The sequence below is a fragment of the Xenopus laevis genome, chromosome 1L, assembly GCF_017654675.1.
Source record: "Xenopus laevis strain J_2021 chromosome 1L, Xenopus_laevis_v10.1, whole genome shotgun sequence".
NCBI classification, from domain to species: Eukaryota; Metazoa; Chordata; class Amphibia; order Anura; family Pipidae; genus Xenopus; species Xenopus laevis.
In genome coordinates, this window is record NC_054371.1 from 186,906,895 (window position 1) to 186,925,917 (window position 19,023).

The 19,023-nt window shown below is 38.6% G+C and overlaps 1 protein-coding gene across 2 annotated transcripts; it reads left to right on the forward strand.

Annotated features, from left to right (window-relative positions):
- Positions 1–860: 860 nt before the first annotated feature.
- pggt1b.L (protein geranylgeranyltransferase type I, beta subunit L homeolog) lies at positions 861–17,948 on the forward strand. 2 transcript variants are annotated; one of them, XM_018243804.2, is made up of 9 exons: positions 861–1,118; positions 4,064–4,182; positions 7,199–7,266; positions 7,962–8,113; positions 8,750–8,882; positions 12,922–12,967; positions 13,767–13,951; positions 14,874–14,982; positions 15,920–16,284. In XM_018243804.2, the coding sequence occupies exons 1-9, from the start codon at positions 994–996 to the stop codon at positions 16,099–16,101; spliced, it is 1,119 nt and encodes a 372-aa protein (XP_018099293.1). In that variant the 5' UTR covers positions 861–993; the 3' UTR covers positions 16,102–16,284.
- The last annotated feature ends 1,075 nt before the right edge of the window (positions 17,949–19,023 follow it).

Here is a 19,023-nt window from a genome sequence, read left to right on the forward strand (position 1 = left end):
CTTTTAGTAGAATATAGAGAGTGATATTCTGAGATAATTTGGAACTGGTTTTCATTTTTTATTATTTGTGCTTTTTGTGTTATTTAGCGTTTTATTTAGCAGCTCTCCAGTTTGCAATTGCAGCAATCTGGTTGCTAGGGTCCAAGTCACCCTAGCAACTATTCACTGATTTGAATAAGAGACTGGAATATGAATAGGAAATGACTAGGGTTGCCAACTTTTCTGGAAAAAAAAAAATACCGGCCTCCCTATATATTAATTTCTAGCTATTTTTTTGTGTACTTCGACCAGGGAATAGTCCAAATTCAATTTGAATTCTAAATTCATCATGTACTGTCTCTTTAAAAATTCAACTTCGACCATTCGCCATCTAAAACCTGCCTATGGGGGACCTCCTAGAACCTATTTGGAGTCAATTGGTGGACTATGAAAAATCAAAGTTTTTGTGGGAAAAAAATTCGAATGCGCTATTCCTTCAATTCGTATAATTCGAATTCGGACCTATTCCACCAAAAAAAACCTTCAACTTAATTTCGGTTGGTCTTTTTGAATTCGAATTGCGAAGTTTTTTTTTATTTGAAAATAAATATGCCCCTACAAGTTATTTCAAAGGTGAACAAATCCTTTAAGTGTTTAGTGTCAAGGAGACAGAAGGATGGGGGCCCTTGCCTGTAGAGCTTACAATCAAAATGTTTCTTATGTGTTAATAAATCGCGCCCTCAGTCATAGGATTATCCTTTATTTATTTTATTTATATATAGCGCCCACACATCGCCTAGTAGATCACAGAGATCAGTACATACTACACTCACCATTATGTCTTGTCTACCCTTTACTAAAAGCAGCCCTACGCAACAGTTTCCTTTCCCTCGCCATTTCCTGTCTAATCTCCTCACTTCCTGCCCCGCACAGTCACGTGATTGTGACATCTAGTGCCGGGTTCTCGAGTAGAGTGCGAGTTTATCCGCTACAGTAGGACGCGGGGATAGCGGGATGGCAGATGATGAGGATGTCTCGCCCGAAGAGAGGCTCTTGTTCCTGCCCGATCGCCATGTTCGCTATTTTCAGCGTAGCCTGCAGCTCCTACCAGAGCAGTGCGCGTCTTTAGAGACAAACAGGTAACGAAATCAATGGTCATCTCCCTACGAACGCAGAAAGGTTCCTTCACAAGACTGCGTTTCGCCCCCTATCAAGTAGCTACTGGGACTTTTTAATAGCGGAGGTTTTTTTTCGCCTGTCGACTGGAGTGTCGGTGGCGGAGTGATTGTATTTTGTGCTGCTCCTGTAGTGTGTCCCAGTGAAGTGGTGCTTGAGGGGAGGGTTTCCTCACTTTGTGTCTGTGCCACTGGCTCTGGTGCAATGGTCAGCCTTGGCCAACCTTGTCATTATAAATCACAATGAAACAACATAAAGTAGTCATTCAGGTGGCAGGAAGGCTGCTATTTCTTCACAGAAAACGTGGCAGCCTTTTTTGTAGGACAGGACTCATGTGACTAGTTACACATATACACAGTGTGCCATTTTCGTAAAAGTGGTGTATCACTTTTAAATTAACCGTTTAGCACGTTAATGGCTAATTCTCAGCAACTTTTCAATTGGCCTTCATTTTTTCTTTTTATTGTTTTTGAATGATTTGCTTTCCTCCTCTGAATCTTTTCAGCTTTCAAATTGGGGTCTCTGACCCCATCTAAAAAAAACGAATTCTCTGTAAGGTACCAAATGTATTGTTATTACTACTTATTATTACTCATTAATCTATTCAGGCCTCTCCTATTTATATTCCAGTCTCAAATCAATGCATGGTTGCTAAGGTAATTTGGACCCTAGCGACTAGACTGCCGAAACAGCAGAGAAGCTGAATAAAAAGCAAAATAACTCAAAACCCACAAATAATAAAAAATTAAAATGAGTTGCAGATTGTCTCGGAACCTTACTCTCTACATTATACCAAAAGTACCTAATACTAGAAATTGCCTTTTTAAGGCCACCTGTTGGGTAAAAATGTTATCCCCAACCAAAGGTGCACGCTAATAGAGCCTACATTTCGGTTTTGGATAACTGTTTAAATAAAACCCCCCCCCCCCCGCGCCAGCGCTAGGCTACCCGCACCAGGAGGGAGGTCCCAGTGCATGCAGCCATGTCTGGTCACTCGCATGCACATAAGGAGCAATTCTGGGCAGCTTTTCAATATGCACATGCGAGTGACATGAAATGGCTGCTCGCACCACAGCCTAGCGATGGCAGGGGGACATTTTTAAACAAAAAAACGACTGTTATCCCCAACCGGAATGTAGCCCGCACCTTTGGTTGAGAATAACATTTTTACCTAACAGGTGCCCTTTAAAGGGGACCCGTCACCCAAAAAAATTATTCAAAATCCTATTTTATCACATTAGTCAAGCAAAATGAACTTTAATTACACTGTATAAATTATTTGAATCTTGTTTCCTTCAGTCTGGGAATTCATAATGATAGCAAGCAGGCAGCAGCCATTTTGTGGACACTGTTATTAAGACAAGCCTTGCATCATCTCAGAATCTTGTTTGTGCACCAGAATGGGGGACCTGATGTCCATCCTCATGCCCTGGATACACAATTAAATGGTAAAGAGAACGGGGGAATGTGTGGAGAGCAGTGACATCTAGGAAGTGCTGAATGGAAAGTGAAAGTAATTGTCTGCCCTGCCTCTATGCCATTGGCATAGAGGCGGGGCAGACAATATTTGATTGACAGCTGAGATTTTTAAATGAGCTTACAACAGCTATGAATGCTTTAATAAAAAATTGAAATTGTATTTCATGTTTAATTTGAAAAGGAATTTTATTATACAGATTTTTGTGTCTGGGTGACAGGTCCACTTTAAATTGGTTGTTCATCTTTAAAGGACGTCAACCTAAAAAATAGTTTTTTGCCTAATAAAAGAAAGCACAATTACAAGCAACTTTCCAATATGAATGTATTAACATTTTTAGCGCTTTGCAAGTTTTTTGTAATTGTCATTGAAATCAGCATTTGCTTAACTCCTGGTTGTTACCTTTTAAACAATGTTGCAAAAGCCTGTCTCCTCCAGCGAGACAGGTCTGTGAGTCCATTGGCTTCTGTTACATTGTTTCTAAAGCCAGAGCCATCAGGGCAGAGAATAGAAATGGACAAACACTGCTTTTAATAGCAATACAAATCCAGATAACTTAAAAACAATAGAAAATGTGTAATGAATGTATATTGCAAAGTTGCTTAGAATTATATGTTCTTAATTTTTAGGAAAAAAATATATTTGAGGTTGACGTCCTTTTAAGATGAACAACCAATTTTAAGGCCATTTCTAGTATTTGCACATTACATAATGCTTGTGGTTAAAGCTATTGCATAGAGCTGGTGTATGCTTCCACTTTCACATCATCTCTGCTCATATAAAGTGATGCCTCCTCTTTATGTTGCTTATTTATGTAGGGAGATATCACCTTCATTTGTTTTTGGAGGCTACACTTTTGCATCTGAGCTACAAGGGTTACTGGTGTGCATTTACACATTTTTAATGGTTTGCGGCTGCATATCTGCATTTTGTAAAGCCAAGGGTGAGGTAAAAGCAACTGTGTTTTATTTATGAATAAATACAAAAATTATATGTAGTTTAATAATCCCATCAGCTCTGAGCTACCAGCAAGCTGTAGAAGTAACTGGAAATTGCCCCTCAATTTCACTATGTGTCACTATGAATATTAATCGCACTTATTGTCAAATATTGATAAATGTTCTCCTAGGGGTGTTGAGCTCAGCTGTAGGACATCATTAGGTATATTCATTGTGGAGAAAAAGAACACACCAGCTCTTGAAAGATTATGCGCACTTGAACTTCCCGACATACCTGATTCTCAACTGAATGAGCTCATGTAAAACAGTGGGCTATATTCTCTCTATTTATGACCTAAAAGCTGCATAAATAGAAACACAATTGCAGATTATATCTGGTTGATTCTAAAATTAACTTTCATTTTCTGTTCTAGTTTTATGAAGTATATGTCATTTATAAATGAGGTGAGATTAAACACCCGTTTCTTTCCAGGTTAACAATTGCATTTTTTGCTCTTTCTGGACTCGATATGCTGGATTCACTAAATGTAATCAACAAATCAGAAATAGTCGAATGGATTTACTCTCTTCAAGTCCTTCCCACTGAAGACCGTGAGTACCGTGTAATGTTTCTTAAATGACAATCGCTTTTCAGGTCTCGCATTGTTTTAGTAATGCTGTCATCAAAAGAGGTTTTGTCAACCATGTAGATTTATATATGGATAAAAGAGATATTAGTCCAACAAGTTCAACCTATGCCAGAATAATATATTGTATAAAGCACATGTGGTAGACCAAATTTCCTAAACGCTTTAGCATACATTTATATTTAGATTTCCTAATCGGTGCCATGTTGCAGCAGTTGGTGGCTAAGGCACCTTATTGGGCATATTTTTTATCGAAGGTCAAATTTTGAATTCATGGGAGTTTTTTAAAACTCCCATAAATGTAACCCAATCTATTTGAATTTTAATCGAAAATTCATAAAATTGAATCTTTACAATTCTGATGGATTGAATCGACCTGAAAATTCGAATCGAACTCAATGCCAATTTAAAAAACTTGATTTGGATAGTTTCTCCGAAAAAAACCTCAAATGTTAGGAAGGCTGCAAACAACTCCAAATTGATCCCTGGCCCTACCCCATTGACTTAAACAGCAATTCAGCAGGTGTTAGGTGGCGAATAGTCGAATTTGAGTTCTTAAAGGGCCAGAGTATGAAATATCTCAAACATTTTATTAGATCTTTTTTTAAAAAACTCGAATCGAATTTGAATAACTCCCTAGTCGAATTTGACCGTAAAAAGATTTGAAACTTCGAATTCGAACCTTCAATTGGACTCTTGATAAATCTGCCCCTATGTGTTTCAAATCAAGTTACGATGGTCCCATAACCCTTAACTAATGCAAGACTGTAAAAGTCTAGAGCTGTGTGACCAGTATTTCGATGTTACCTGAGGCCAAAAGAAATGGTAAGCAGAAGTTCATAAGGAACAAGTAGTTTATATAGAATTTGACAGCCACATATTGGTAGGTGCATGGCTGAATTTTGTTCTGTTCTGAAGCGGCAGTTTAGCCCGTTATTGTGTGGCCATTTATTAAACAATGTGTTTGTTCTTTTCATGCTGCTCACTCCTGTGCATGGTTTTGATGCTCTTGATTGTCTTAAATGGCAATGGAAGAACTCCAGAGTATAGTGATGAGCAGAAGAAAGAAACCGAGCCTTAAGCTGGCCATACACGGAGAGATCTTCTCATTTGGCGATGTCGCCAAACGATTGGATCTCTCCCCGATATGCCCACCTTGAGGTGGGCAATATCAGGCTGATCCGATCGTGGGCCCTAGGGCCCAACGATCGGATCCTAACGAATGGGAACGGGCGGTCGGATCGCAGGACCGCATCAACGAACAGATGCGGCCGCGATCCGACTGTGTTTTTAGTCCCATCCAATCGAGAACTCGATCGGGGAAGCCCCTCGGGGGGGCCCCATACACGGGCCAATAAGCTGCCAACTCGGTCTGTCGGCAGCTTTTATCGGCCCGTGTATGGCCACCTTAACTCTTCATTATTAACCTGCACTGGGGTCGAGTTCTAAGATCAGGCGGGAAGTGGTACGTTTCTACATACATAAATGCAAGTTATACACAAAATGGCAGTATGTTGGGAGTTTCCTTAAATGAGAAGGATCTAGGGGTCTTTGTAGATAACAAGTTGTCTAATTCTGGACAATGTCATTCTGTGGCTACTAAAGCAAATAAAGTTCTGTCTTGCATAAAAAAGAGCATTAACTCAAGGGATGAAAACATAATTATGCCTCTTTATAGGTCCCTGGTGAGGCCTCATCTGGAGTATGCAGTGCAGTTTTGGACTCCAGTCCTTAAGAGGGATATAAATGAGCTGGAGTGAGTGCAGAGACGTGCAACTAAACTGGTTAGAGGGATGGAAGACTTAAATTATGAGGGTAGACTGTCAAGGTTGTGGTTGTTTTCTCTGGAAAAAAGGCGCTTGCGTGGGGACATGATTACACTTTACAAGTACATTACAGGACATTATAGACAAATAGCAGGGGACCTTTTTACCCATAAAGTGGATCACCGTACCAGAGGCCACCCCTTTAGACTAGAAGAAAAGAACTTTCATTTGAAGCTTTGTAGGGGGTTCTTCACAGTCAGGACAGTGAGGTTGTGGAATGCACTGCCGGGTGATGTTCTGATGGCTGATTCAGTTAATGCCTTTAAGAATGGCTTGGATGACTTTTTGGACAGACATAATATCAAAGGCTATTGTGATACTAAACTCTATAGTTAGTATAGGTATGGGTATATAGAATTTAATTAAAAGTAGGGAGGGGTGTGTGTATGGATGCTGGGTTTTCATTTGGAGGGTTTGAACTTGATGGACTTTGTCTTTTTTCAACCCAATTTAACTATGTAACTATGGCTTCCTGATCTTCAGTGTGTAAGGGTGGCTGCTAATGTCTGTTTAAATGTGACAAGAGAACAGTGTTTATTGGGGTTGTATTTAGCAGTTGTATTTGAGGTGGCCATATAAAATTACTGCAAGAAATTGCCCTAAATGTGACTGTAATAATAGAATAATACAAAATTAGTAAAGAGAACAAATCACACGATGCTCTGGCCAGTAATTGACAGACAGCAATTGTTCGAAAGCTATGTCCAACAACTAATAGTGACGGTCTCCCATTGATATCATCAGATAACATAAATCTTTTAACCTGTCCAACCGACTTAACGAGCGATCGTCATGGTATGAAAAATGTCGGGCAATAAAGGTTCATACAATGGTGTCTTTGCATCTATGGCCAGCTTTAGTTTCAGGTAAGGCTGCAGCGCAAGGGGCTGTATAGGGATATTTAGGTGTATGTGGATATTAAATTCCATGGTCTGTTTTTATCTCAGTCCAGACATTCCAACAGTAGTTTTCTATAATCACACCTCTAAATCATATAGCTTGTATTTTCACACTGACTTCTTCTCTGGATGTGGATATAAATATTGTTAAATGAAATGTTCACAGCAGATAATGACTAGCACTTTTTATACTCATCGTATCTTCTCACTTCATTTGCCGCTTGAGAATCCCAGTAATTGTTGCCATTCGTTACAGAGTCAAATCTTAATCGATGTGGCTTTCGTGGATCTTCCTGTTTGGGGTTACCATTTAATCCTTCCAAGGTATGTTGGCATGCACACCCCTGATTGTATTGATTTTGTAAATGAGAAATGCCCATACAGCTATTGAAAACATTAGCATTGCACATAGGTTTATAGACGCATTCAACTAACAAATAAATTGGCTGCATAGTAATGTTCTGTGCTAAATTAGTCCATAAGAGCCCTCTAGTGACCAAGAGAGGTAATTAGCAAAGCGCATATACTCATGCAACCTGTTTATTTCCCGAAAAATTAGAGGGCAGCTTTTAGTAAAAACTCAAATTTTCTGGGTAAAAAAAACCCCTAATTTTTCAGGCTTAAAAAAAAACTTTTTCAAGAATTATTATGCCCGATGGTGGAAATAGCTCGAATTCCAAAATACACCAGCTTAAACCTGTCGAGGTGATGTAGAGGTCAAAGGCAGAGGTCCCTTAAACCATTTGAAGATGTTATTAGCCTTCATGATGATTGAGTTTTTTTTCAGTGGGGTTTATTCCCCCCCCCCCTGAATTCACTGATTCAAGTTTTTTTACATTTGACTTTTTCCATAAATAGGCAATAGTTGTGAGTTTATTTGTGAGTTTATTTTATAAAAAAAACCTCACAAACTCAACTTTCGATAAATAAATATTCTTTTATTTCCTGCTTTGAAAATGGCTTGTTAAGTCATGTGATTAAAAACAAAGTAATAACCTTTCATTTTTCATCTTTTTTAGGGCCATGGACTTCATCACCCATACGACAGTGGCCATATAGCAATGACTTACACAGCTATAGCAAGCCTTCTTATACTGGGCGATGATTTAAGCCGTGTAAATAAGAAAGCCTGCTTGGCAGGACTGCGTGCTCTTCAGCTCTCAGATGGAAGGTAAACGCAAACTAGAAAGTTCTACTATGTAGTGGGCTGCCTCGCTGTTTTCAGCTCACTGGAAGCTTTGCAGTATTAATATGTCAAGTATACATTTTTGCCTATCTGTGAATGTTCTGTTGCAGCATTTAATTCAGTAAATGTAGTTGAAGTGTGCTTCAAAAGTGGATTAGGCTCCTTGCAGCCCCGGGTGCAAGCCGTACCCCCTGCCAGGGCAAAATATGCATTGGCTTGACAAAGGGCCTGCGTAGCCCGAAACGTTGCCTATGGCATTTGAGTAAAGTTTTTCACCTTTTCAACGATACCGGAGTGCTGCTGCTTTATTTGATAGTTGCAGCATTTAATTGGGACATAACAAGAAACCAGAAAACGAAAACAGAAATTCTCTGCAGGCTTAAAAACGTGATTCAACTTTTACTGCTATTGCAGCGCTTCCAACTTTGAGTCATGGATGAATCATCAGTACCATGATAGCCACAGTGCTAAATGTTTCCTATGTCTGACAAAATAAACAGAACTGAGCATTATGTTGCTAATTACATTGCTGTTGGGGACATGACAGTAAATCTGAGTTTTTAAGTGCAGCTAATGATTTTCTGAACTGTTGATAATTTACAGATCTTTATATTTTCTCAGCTTTTGTGCTGCGCCCGAGGGAAGCGAAAATGACATGCGATTTGTATATTGTGCTGCCTGTATTTGTTACATGCTGAATGACTGGTCGGGTATGGATATGGAAAGGTCGATTGATTACATTAGGAGGAGTATGGTAAGAGCTGTTTCACATCATAAACACTTGAGGGCCCATTTACTTAGCTCGAGTGAAGGAATAGAAAAAAAATACTTCGAATTTCGAATGGTCAAATATGGCTACTTCGACCATCTAATAGGCTACTTTGACTTCGAATTGAACGATTCGAACTAAAAATCGTTCGACTATTCGACGATTTGATAGTCAAAGTACTGTCTCTTTAAAAAATACTTTGACCCCCTAGTTCGCCACCTAAAACCTACCAAGGCCAATGTTGGCCTATGGGGAAGGTCTTCCTAACAATTATCTGATCGAAGGAAAATCCTTTGATCGATGGATTAAAATCCTTTGAATCGTTCGATTCGAAGGATTTAATAGTTCGATCGATTATTCTTTCGATCGTTCGATCGTAGGAATAGTGCTAAATCCTTCGACTTCGATATTCGAAGTCGAAGGATTTACATTCGGCACACAGGATTTACATATATTGCACACAGCATCTGTACAAATGGGATACCATGAACATGAGTGTTTTAAAGGGGTGCTATTGGTTATGTTTTGTTAGCTATACATAGGGGCACATTTACAAAGCTCGAGTGAAGGATTCGAATTAAAAAAACTTCGAATTTCGAAGTGTTTTTTTGGCTACTTCGACCATCGAATGGGCTACTTCGACCTTCGACTACTACTTCGACTTTGAATCGAACGATTCGAACTAAAAATCGTTCGACTATTCGACCATTCGATAATCGAAGTACTGTCTCTTTAAGAAAAACTTCGACCCCCTACGTCGGCAGCTAAAAGCTACCGAAGTCAATGTTAGCCTATGGGGAAGGTCCCCATAGGCTTGCCAGCGTTTTTTTGATCGAATGATATTCCTTCGATCGTTGTATTAAAATCCTTCGAATCGTTCGATTCGAAGGATTTAATCGTTCGATCGAATGAATAATCCTTCGATCGTAGGATTAGCGCTAAATCGTTCCACTTCGATATTCGAAGTCGAACGATTTTAGTTCCTGGTCGAATATCGAGGGTTAATTAACCCTCGATATTCGACCCTTAGTAAATCTGCCCCATAAAGTCACAGATCCTATCAAATTCCCATTTTAAATAAACCACTGCACCATGAAGGAATGTTCAAGGAAAACTATACCCCCAAAATGAATACTTGAGCAACAGATAGTTTACATCATATTAAGTGGCATATTAAAGAATCTTACCAAACTGGAATATATATTTAAGTAAATATTGCCCTTTTATACACCTCTTGCCTTGAACCACCATTTTGTGATGGTCTGTGTGCTGCCTCAGAGATCACCTGACCAGAAATACTGCAGCTCTTACTGTAACAGGAAGAAGTGTTGAAGCAAAAGACACAACTCTGTCTGTTAATTGGCTCATGTGGCCTAAGAAGTACAGTTTGTTTGGTATGTTTGCGTGCACCATGAATCATACGATCCCAGGGGGCTGCCCTTATTTTTTAAAATGGCAATTTTCTATTTATGATTACCCAATGGTACATACTACTAGAAAGTATATTATTATGAAAATGGTTTATTTACATGAAGCAGGGTTTTCCATATGAACTGTGTTATGCAATATCTTTTTATAGAGACCTACATTGTTTGGGGGTATCGTTTTCCTTTAAGCAATTTCTAATGTCTTTAAAATATTTAATTTGTGTATTTTTTACTTAAAACTATGCATGTTTTTAGATCTGCTTTCCCTTTGATTTAGAGAGAAATTATACTTTTGTGAAAAGCAGTTCCCATTCTTCTGCAGACAACACCATCCCTGCCCAGGGAATCAGAACCTCTGTGGATTGGAATATCTGCAGAATATTCTGGCAGATTAATTTTTGCTTTTATTCTGCTCTAGACATATTATGAGGTTGGACCCAAGTCAGTCAAAGTAGGGCAGAAGTTCTAATCTTGCAGGCCAACTACTTGGGCCTTCCTAGGTTTCCCCTGATAGTAAGGGGCAGTTAATGGCATGTAATGGCTTTTTTTATTATTATTATTATTTATTTATTTTTATTTATTTATTTTTACACAGAATTGCTATGTGTAAAATGCCAGCACAGGGGAGTATTGTGTTTCAAGTGAATAAGGAGGACTGATTAGGGAAATTTGTGCTTCCCGTAACTAACGGGTGACATTAAACAGAACGTAGAAATGTGGCAAAGTGAAGAAACTGAATCAGATAAAGTCACACTGTGCATTTAAAACATTTATTTTTATTTTAAAGTCTAAACTCTTTTTAATTGTTTATAAAATGAAGCGAGATTGCAGTTCTATGTACTGCTCTGAGAGCTATTCCCTTGTCCATCTGGAACAAATGGAGCAATACACAACAAGCTGTCCTTGCAGACATAAGTAATGACTATGATTGAGCTTAGGTTTTATTCCTGCAATCAATTCCTTCCTGGAAGGGTCAGCACTAGTCCCTGTCAGCAGGTTTTGGCCTGACAATGCGTACTAGAGTATTTTCAAGAGGTAATCATTGCAGATGCCAATTCTGGCACTTTCAGGCAATTGTCACTCTGTGATGAAGGGGTCAGTTTCAGGCCAAAAAAAACTAAAATCCACCTCCTCTGCCAGAGGCCTAAGTGAAGCTTCTTATGCTTTCTTGGACCAGTTTCAATATGGCAATGCAATGTTTTGCAAATAACCTTTGAATGTTTTGCAAACATAGCATAATAAAAACAACCCAATTTCCATATTCCAACATTTTCATGCTATACATATAACATCACTTCAAAAGCCCATTTGATAAATTGTTGGCATGCGAGGGTGTTATTTGCTTGTCTCTACCCACAGTTCCTCAAATGAGGGCTTATTGTTCATTATCTAGTTTGTGAAGCAATGCTATGTGTATTAGAGGAGGCAAACAAAGACTTTCAGGCTGATGGCACACATTGCATTGGAGTTGGCATAAAAAGGACCCATACTGGGCATCACTCCACCATCCTATTTCAGCCAACGGATGCATCTGAAATAGCCTGTGCCACCTCCCTTTATTTTCAAAGAAAACCTCCCGACTGCTGGCACAGAGGACTCTTAAAGGATAAGTAAACCTTAAAAATAAGTGAATGTAAAATTAAAGGAACAGTTCAGTGTGAAAATAAAAAATGTGTAAATAGATAGGCTGTGCAAAATAAAAAATGTTTCTAATATAGTTAGTTAGCCAAAAATGTTATCTATAAAGGCTGGAGTGACTGGATGTGTAACATAATAGCCAGAACAATTCTTCCTGCTTTTCAAGTAGTATTCTGGCTATTATGTTAGACATCCAGTCACTCCAGCCTTTATACATTACACTTTTGCCTAACTATATTAGAATTTTTTTTATTTTGCACAGCCTATCTATTTACCCAGTTTTTATTTTTACACTGAACAATTCCTTTAATGAGGGTGCTATGCTACACTTTTGCAATGCACATTCATTATTTATTATTTTTTAATTCCAAGATATAAAAGGATGCATGTACTGTTAACATGAATTATGTTATAACAGCGCCACCTGCTGATCATTTTCTGACCACCAAGTAGTCAAGAAAGTTATCAGGAGAAGGAAAGAGGCTGCTCTGATGTTCTTTTGCTTAGGAAAACAATTAGAAAGCTTTCTCAAATCCTTTCCTAAGCAGAAGAACATCAGGGCAGCCTCTTTCTTTCTCCTGACAACTTCCTTAATTACTTGGTGGTCAGACTGGTTGGAATTTTATAACATTATTCAAAATTCATTCATGTTAACAGTACATGTATCCGTTAATATCTTGGAATTAAAACTAAATAAATAATTAATGTACATAGCAGAAGTGCTTAGTATAGCACCCTCATAATTTTTGCATTCACTTATTTTTAAGGTTTACTTATCCTTTAACTGCAAAATGATCTGCTGAGCATATCCATCCCAAGAACCACCGCCTGTACTTGCAGTGCTAGTTGCAAGGGGAATGCTGAGTATTTTCTTCTACTTCTCCCCCTTTCCTTTAATAAGTGTGGTAAAAACACTCCATAACATTTTACTGACATTTTTTTTTCTTTATCTTTTTCAGTCATATGAAAATGCTTTGGGACAGGGGGCTGGATTGGAAGCGCATGGTAAGCATGTGCCCCTTTACACCTTCATTGCAGAACAGCATGTGATAGGTGCTACATGGTCTTGGATAGGAGCAAAATTCTAATACAATTTAGTCTACATTTTTTGAGATGGAGATCCATATATAATCTAATTTAGATGCTGGAGAACTGACCAAAATAGATGGGATGGCCTGCCATATAACATGTGCTCCCACCGCCACCATTTTTCAAGCCAAATATGTTTCCGCCCTACCTCTTTCTTCTGCAAAACCCCTATTGTTTCCCTGCTGCACCCCCTCTATTTACATTTTAAGTTACTGCTCCTTTTCAATTTTAGTTGCTGCCCCTTTAATTAAAAAAAGTGCACTGTTTCTATATCTGCAGAACTTTTGCAGCATGTCTTTCTTACGTGCACTAGTATTGGCTCAAGTACAGAAGGAAGCCATTTATAGATCACTGGATATGTCAGTGGCTCTTTAAAGCTCCTTCTGTTTTTCCATCTCCTTGCAGAACTTATTCAGTACTTTTTACTTTTCTTATCCTTCCTGCCCTAATGTCATTAGTTCTTTGATTTCATTGTTTTAGGCTGTTTAATACTGCTAGGCAGTGCCCATGACTCCTGTGCCCTTTTCATGCACTTCCTGGATCCAATGAACTCTTGGGTTGCCGACTCCCACTTGAGCCAAAAGCCTGTTATTAGCAGTCCAAAAAGCACTAAAAATACAAAGTAAATGTTGGTAAAAATGTAATTGTAAAAATGCAGAGATGCACCCTGACTAAGTTTACATCAAATCATATTTTGCTGCATTTTTCTTTACAGGAGGCTCAACCTTTTGTGGAATTGCTTCCCTTTGCTTGATGGGGAAGCTCGAGGAAGTATTTTCAGAGAAGGAACTGAATAGAATGCGAAGGTGGTGCATAATGAGGCAGCAAAATGGTTTTCACGGAAGGCCAAACAAACCTGTTGACACTTGTTACTCCTTTTGGGTTGGAGCAACGCTAATGGTAAGGCACAGACAGACGTGATAAGACAAAAGTAATACTGATTGCAAAAATAAATAAAAACTGCTAAATAAATGAAGGGCTCCATACACAAGCAGATATAAGCTGCCGGCAGCTTATTGGGCAGTGTATGGGGCCCTCCTACTGGCTTCCCCAATCGATATCTGGCTGAAAGTCGACCAGATGTCGATCTGGCGGGTTTAAAAATCCTGTTGGCTCGAGGACTGCATCAGTTCACCCGTATTCTCCTCATTGTGTTCCAAACATTGGGCCCTAGGGCCCATGATCTGATCAGCTTAATATTGCCTACCTCAAGGGGTACCAAACGATCGGATCTCCGTATGATGACCACCTTTAGAATTGTAATTATACAGACATTTGATACTCTTGAAAATGGAAACCTCGTGTAAAAGAAAATGTCTGCCTTCCAATTAGTTCCATTATTTATTAAAAAGTCATATTCTCCCACTTTATGACCATATACTGTAGATAAATTGCACAAGTACCAGTGAGAATCTTGCCGTGTTGGATAATTATTTGTATAAATTGAACTTGGATACAATACTTATTTATACGACTCATGTTTTACATACAGATGTAGTGTTTCTAACCAAGAAGCAAGCACAGATGCTGTTTTCCTGCTGAAGAAGCTCATTTATGCTTTATTACTATAAGTGTTTGGGGAAATGCTTTCTTTGGCTTCCCAGCTGTTGCAGAACTTCACCTTGCACCCCAAAGAGGGAAACACTGGAAACTTCAGTTCTAAAACATATGTTGTGCTCATCCCTGCTGTAGGGTGGTGACTGCCCATATGGTAATATAATTCAGCATATTGGAATGCCTGTGTGCATAATGGTGCATCTTTATTGTTTTTTCCCTCCTGCTGACTTCTTTACTGATATTAGTGTGTTTGTTTCCTGTACAGCTCTTGGACATCTTCAAATATACAAATTTTGAGAAAAACAGGAATTTTATATTGTCCACCCAGGATCGCATTGTTGGAGGTTTTGCAAAATGGCCAGATAGCCATCCAGGTATGTGTGTGTGTGTGTCTATTTGTTTTTGTTACATTTTTGCATTTTCAGTGTAGATGTTTGCATTGCAGTACTGCACTGTAGATCATAGAGAAAGAGTGGGGTACTGTAAAAAAAGTGTGTGCTCAGAAGCAAAGGCATTCCCAACTACTTTATAAGATAAAAACAATTATATTTGGACTCATTTGTCAGACGCAAATATACTGAAGTCAAAAGGACTGTTTCTCAAGATGCATACTCCCTACACTCACATAAATTCTATATACCCATACCTATACTAACTATAGAGTTTAGTATCACAATAGCCTTTGATATTCTGTCTGTCCAAATCCAAGCCATTCTTAAAGGCATTAACTGAATCAGCATCACAACACCACCCGGCAGTGCATTCCACAACCTCACTGTCCTGACTGTGAAGAACCCCCTACGTTGCTTCAAATGAAAGCAGAGTGATATACTGATATTCTGTTTTCATTTTTTATTATTTGCGGTTTTTGAGTTATTTCGCTTTTTATTCAATAGCACTCCAGTTTGCAGTTTCGACAATCTGGTTGCAACCATGCATAGATTTGAATAAGAGACTGGAATATGATTAGGAGAGGACCTGACTAAAATGATGAGTAATAAAAAGTAGCAATAACAATACATTTGTTGCTTTACAGAACATTTATTTTTCAGATGGGGTCAGTGACCCCCATATGAAAGCTGGAAATTGAAGAAGGCAAACAACTATAGACAATAATTAATGTGGACCAATTAAAAAGTTGCTCATAATTGGCCATTATATAACGTACTAAAAGTTAACTTAAAGGTGAACGAACGTTTTAAGATGTCTGCATGGGGTTCTGTTTGACATTGCTCAGGTGTTAATGACCACTGTAGCCATTTTATTTCTATCTATTCAGCTGTTATTTTTGGTATTATTTGTAACCTACAGATGCATTGCATGCCTACTTTGGGATCTGTGGCCTGTCTCTGATCGGAGAGGCTGGAATCTGTGAAGTCCATCCTGCTCTGAATGTAAGTTTAACAACATATAAACGTCTCCAGCAGCTGCACAACACTTGGAAATCAAAGGACTGTGAATGGAACTCGGATAATATGCACATCGGAACTTGAATGACCCACATCAGTGTTGCGTTAGGTGGCAAAATTCTAGGCCGCTATAAAAAGCCATGTACTACCAAGTGTACTTTCACCTACTGGAGTCACTCAATCAAAGTGTTCTTGACTAATCTCACAGCAATGCTCAGCAGCCAGTTCTCTTGTACCTCAATAAAAAAGATTGTTTTTTTTTAATAATAGATTGTACAAAGTGCATAGTATGTAATGAATGGTTAAACCAAAACTTTCCGTTAATTAGACTGAAAAAATGAAGAATATCAAGTACTTATCCACTGAAAATGTGTTTGCTACACTAATGTTAACTAATACTATATCCAGAAAGAGTATTCTGATTCCTGAGTTTGAGGTTGTGCTAATAAGCACTCAGCCATATACTGAACGGATGCTTTAAAGGGGTTGTTCTCGTTTAAATGAACTTTTAGTATAATGTAGAAAGTGATATTCTGAGTCTATTTTCAATTGGTTTGTATTATTTGTGGTTTTCGAGTTATTTCGCTTTTTATTCAGCAGCTCTTCAGTTTGCAGTTTCAGCAATCTGGTTGCTGGGATCCAAATTACCCTAGCAACCAAGCATTGATTTGAATGGGAGATGACCTGAATAGAAAGGGGAGTAATAAAATATTAGCAATAACAATAGATTTGTTGCCTTACAATGCATTTGTTCTTTAGATGGGGTCAGTGATTCCCTATCAGAAACTGGGAAAGAGTCAAAAGAAGAAGGCAAATTAATCAAAAACTATAAAAAAAATGAAGGCCAATTAAAAAGTTTCTTAGAATTATCCATTCTATAACATACTAAAAGTTAACTTAAAGGCGAATTGCTCCTTTAAAGGTGTGACTAAAGCTGGTCCATACAGCTATAATATTGAGACATCTCCGCATTTCCCAGTGGTGGGGTTATGTTGTATTGTATAAACTGTATTGATCGTGGAAACTGTGTATCAATGTCTGCATATACATCATTACACTGATATATTCCTAATTATATTAGTATGCTACAGACCTGGCCCATTTAGCTGCTAACAAGCACAAACAAAGAGTTACTAAGTGCACATGTTTCCCCCATGTCTCATAATTATGATTATAAAAATGCTAAGCTCACTACCCACATCACTAACACACAAACATCACATACAATCGGTCAACTGCACGGCTTCACTCCTTCCAAGTTCTAGGCTTCGACAACAATGTCTCCCAGGCCAAGTAATAGGAGGTTGTAAAATTAACAGCCATTCTGTAATTCGGCGCTTTCTGGATAACGGATTTCCAGATAATGGATCCCATGCCTGTAGTTGCTAACTTGATGTCCCCCATCTAGGACTTGTTCTAACTGGCTGCTCTGGCAACAGTTTCATTGCAGGAAAGTTGCTGCAACTATTTCCACCTGAACACTGGTGGTTTGGGCCTGATTTCAGAAGGAACAATCGTTTGGAAGTACAGGCGTGAGATCTGTAATCTTGAAACCCGTTATCTGGAAAGCTCCGAATTATGGGAATGTCCTACCATATACTCCATGGGGTATATTTATCAAACGAGTGAAGTTAGACATCACCACAATCTGCTACAGTGAAATACCGCCACTCTGCATTCATTTCTTTGGGATTTTAAAGGCGTAATTATCAAATTATGAAAGTGAAAGTTTTTCCTTTTATAAATAGGCCTTTAAAATCCCATAGAAATGAATAGAGAGAGGCGGTATTTCACTCTAGCAGACTGTGGTGATCTCTAACTTCACTTTTTGATAAATATACCCCCATGTTATCCTCCAAATAATCCAGATTTTTAAAAATTAGTTCCTTTTTCACTGTAATAATAAACCAGTACATTGTACTTGATCCAAACTAAGATATAATGAATCCTTATTGGAAGCAAAACCAACCTATTGGGTTTATTTAATGTTTACATGATTTTCTATTAGATAAAGGGATACTGTCTTGGGAAAACATGTTTCTTTTCAAAACACATCAGTTAATAGTGCTGATCCAGCACTGAAATCAATTTCCCAAAAGAGCAAATAGATTTTTTTATATTTAATTTTGAAATCTGACATGAGGCTAGATAGACCTATTGGGAGATTCCCAGCTGCCCCCAGTCGTGTGACTTGTGCTCTGATAAACTTTAGTCACTCAAGTTGGAGTAATATCACCCCCTCTCTACCCCCCAGCAGCCAAACAACAGAACAATGGGAAGGTAACCAGATAGCAGCTCCCTGACACAAGATAACAGCTGCCTTGTAGATCTAAGAACAGCGCTCAATAGTAAAATCCAGGTCCCACTGAGACACATTCAGTTACATTGAGTAGGAGAAACAACAGCCTGCTAGAAAGCGGTTCCCTCCTAAAGTGCAGGCTCATTCTGAAAGAACATGACCAGGCAAAATGACCTGAGATGGCTGCCTACACACCAATATTACAACAAAAAAAAATACACTTGTTGGTTCAGGAATGAGATTTTATAGGGTATTGTAAATTATACATAGCGTAAACATTGTAACTTAGAAATAAAAACTACACCATAAAAATTAGGACAGAATCCCTTTAATTTATGAAGAGCCAAATTACACAAAGATCCATTATCCGGAAAACCCCAGGTCCCCCAGCATTCTGCACAACATGTTCCATACCTGTACTACAGTTTCTTGTATATTCATCTGGCTGTCACTTCAGTATCAGTGGATCAGCATAGAGCAGCTTGTGTCTCAGTGAAAACAGGTCCAAGTCCCACTTGTGCATAAGGTTTCATTCATACTAGATGTGATTGTAACAAAGCCAGTGATGGACATTATGGGGCAAATTCACTCAAGGGCGACTTTTCGGCAGCAACCGCTGCGCCACACTCCGCGCCACTTCGACAGGCGCTGATTCGTTACCACTACCCTAATTCACTAAAATGCAAAGTTGAGTCTCAGGAGCCAAA